The 2,214-nt window shown below is 38.4% G+C and overlaps 1 protein-coding gene across 1 annotated transcript; it reads right to left on the reverse strand.

Moving 5' to 3' along the window:
- Positions 1-279: 279 nt before the first annotated feature.
- Positions 280-840, reverse strand: LOC133876828 (uncharacterized). Its single transcript, XM_062315070.1, has one exon. The coding sequence runs from the start codon at positions 838-840 to the stop codon at positions 280-282; it is 561 nt and encodes a 186-aa protein (XP_062171054.1).
- Positions 841-2,214: the final 1,374 nt, after the last annotated feature.

Below are 2,214 nucleotides of genomic sequence, written 5' to 3' on the forward strand. Positions count from 1 at the left end.
GGTAACTGAGTAACCCCCGGTTAACCGAGGTCCCTAGTTAATCGGGATACCAGGTTCCATAGCCGATTACTGAATTTCAATAACCGGCTCTGGGTTTACACCCCTACATGAAACACCCTTGCCCTTCTTTTGATTACTCCACCAAAATATGTTCATTAGAGAGTTGAGTTGGTTGGATACCTTAGGTAATAAGGAAACCCCCATGCTGTAAGTGGGAATAGCCTGGACAACTGCCTTGATGAGAATTTCCCTCCCTGCCTGTGATAAAAACTTCTCCTTCTACCCATCCAACTTGCGTTGCACTCTGCTTTTTATCCCTGCAAAAGTTTGAGTTTTTGATCTACCCACCATTGCTGGAAGTCCCAAACACTTCTCAAAAGAGGATGAATCTGAAATACCCACAAACGAGCAGATATGATCTCTGAACTCCCTTCGAGTATTTTTGCTAAAGAAAATGGAGGTTTTCTCATTATTCAACTTTTGTCGCAAAGCCAGCTCATAGGTATGCAACACCGATAAAACATTCCCCCATTCTACAAAATTAGCTCTGCAAAAGAGTAAGCTAGCATTAGCGAAAAAGAGGTGACTCAAATGAAAACCACCTGCCGACACAGGAACTCCCGTTATCCTCACTTCATTTTTAGCACTTTGCAATAAAGAACTCAACCCCTCCGCGTAGAGAAGAAAGAGATACGGGGATAAAGGGTCCCTTTGCCTGAGTCCTCTAGAAGGTGTCACCTTGCCATATGGACTGCTATTAACAATAACCGAGTAAGAAACGGTACTGACACACTTCATAATCATGACAATCTGACTCTCTGCAAAGCCCAACTTACGCATCATCGCCTCCAAAAAGTCCTACTCCACCAAATCGTAGGCCTTGCTCATGTCGAGTTTGATAGCCATAAAGCCTTTTTTTTCCTCCCATTGTTGTATCCATTGTATGGAGGGCCTCATAAGCTACCAGAATGTTATCAGTAATGAGGCACTCCTGAACAAAAGCACTCTGGTGTTGGGATATAATGGATGGCAAAACCATTTTTAACTTGTTGGCTAGGACTTTTGCTATCAATTTATAGAGTACATTACATAAGCTTATACAACGATAATCACAAACAGAAATAGCATAAAATTTCTTTGAAATTAGAGCAATATAAGTAGAATTTATGAGAGGATCAAGATTACCATGGTTAAGAAAATCCAGCACTGCTAGCTTTACCTCTTCCCCAAACGTTCCCCAGTGTTTCTAAAAAAGCACACCCCGTAACTGTCTGGACCCAGGGCCTTTAGTGGTGCATCTGGGATAAAGCCACATCTACTTCTTTCGAAGAGAAGGCTCTTGTCAACAAGGAATTTTTTTGCTTTAATGAATGAAGAGTGGTAACCCAAGTTAATTGATATTTGCATGCATCTCTTAAAATGAAGAATTGCATACACTTTTTTGGTTTTTTAACCATGTGGCTACAATTTATGCTAAAGTAAATGGCGGATTTAACGAAATTAACGTTTTGCCTCGATTGTGCAGAGTAATTTTTTAAGGCAAGAGAGAATTGTAGCTATTTCATTTGGACTTACTTAGCTACACGTCGTAATATCATCATAAAAAAAAAAAAAAAAAAAAAAAAAAAAAAAAAAAAGAGGTTTCCTTCCTAAAGATTAATCTTGAGTGAAATTCTGCCTCAATTACATAAAAGAGAGGTGATAAAGGATCACATTGCCTCAAACCTTTACTTGGGTGAAGCTTACCAAAAAGATGATCCATTAATAAGTAAGGAAAAGAAACAGTGGTGATGCACTGTTCAATCCAGTTAATTCACTTAGAATGAAAGCCAACGAGGGACAAGATTTTTAGTAAATAACCCTATTCCATGTGATCCAAGGCCTTCTCCATATATAATTCAACTGCCACAAGGCCTCCTCTACCTTTCTTTAGCTTCATAGTATGGAAAATTTCATGCGCCATAATGAAATTCTCGTGGATTGTTTTGCCTTTGATAAAGGCAAACTAAGTAGGCCACATTTTTTATATTATTATTTAGAAGGGGCTTCAACTGATTAGCCAAGATTTTGGAGATGATCTTATAATTGAAATCACAAATGGTAATCGATCTAAACTGATAAAACCTTGAGGTTCAATCGGTTTTGGGATTATGGCTGTAGGAGAGTGATTTATTTCTCTAAGCATTCTACAATCTAAAAAAACTTTGAACAAAT

This window comes from Alnus glutinosa, chromosome 9, assembly GCF_958979055.1.
Source record: "Alnus glutinosa chromosome 9, dhAlnGlut1.1, whole genome shotgun sequence".
Taxonomy (NCBI): Eukaryota; Viridiplantae; Streptophyta; class Magnoliopsida; order Fagales; family Betulaceae; genus Alnus; species Alnus glutinosa.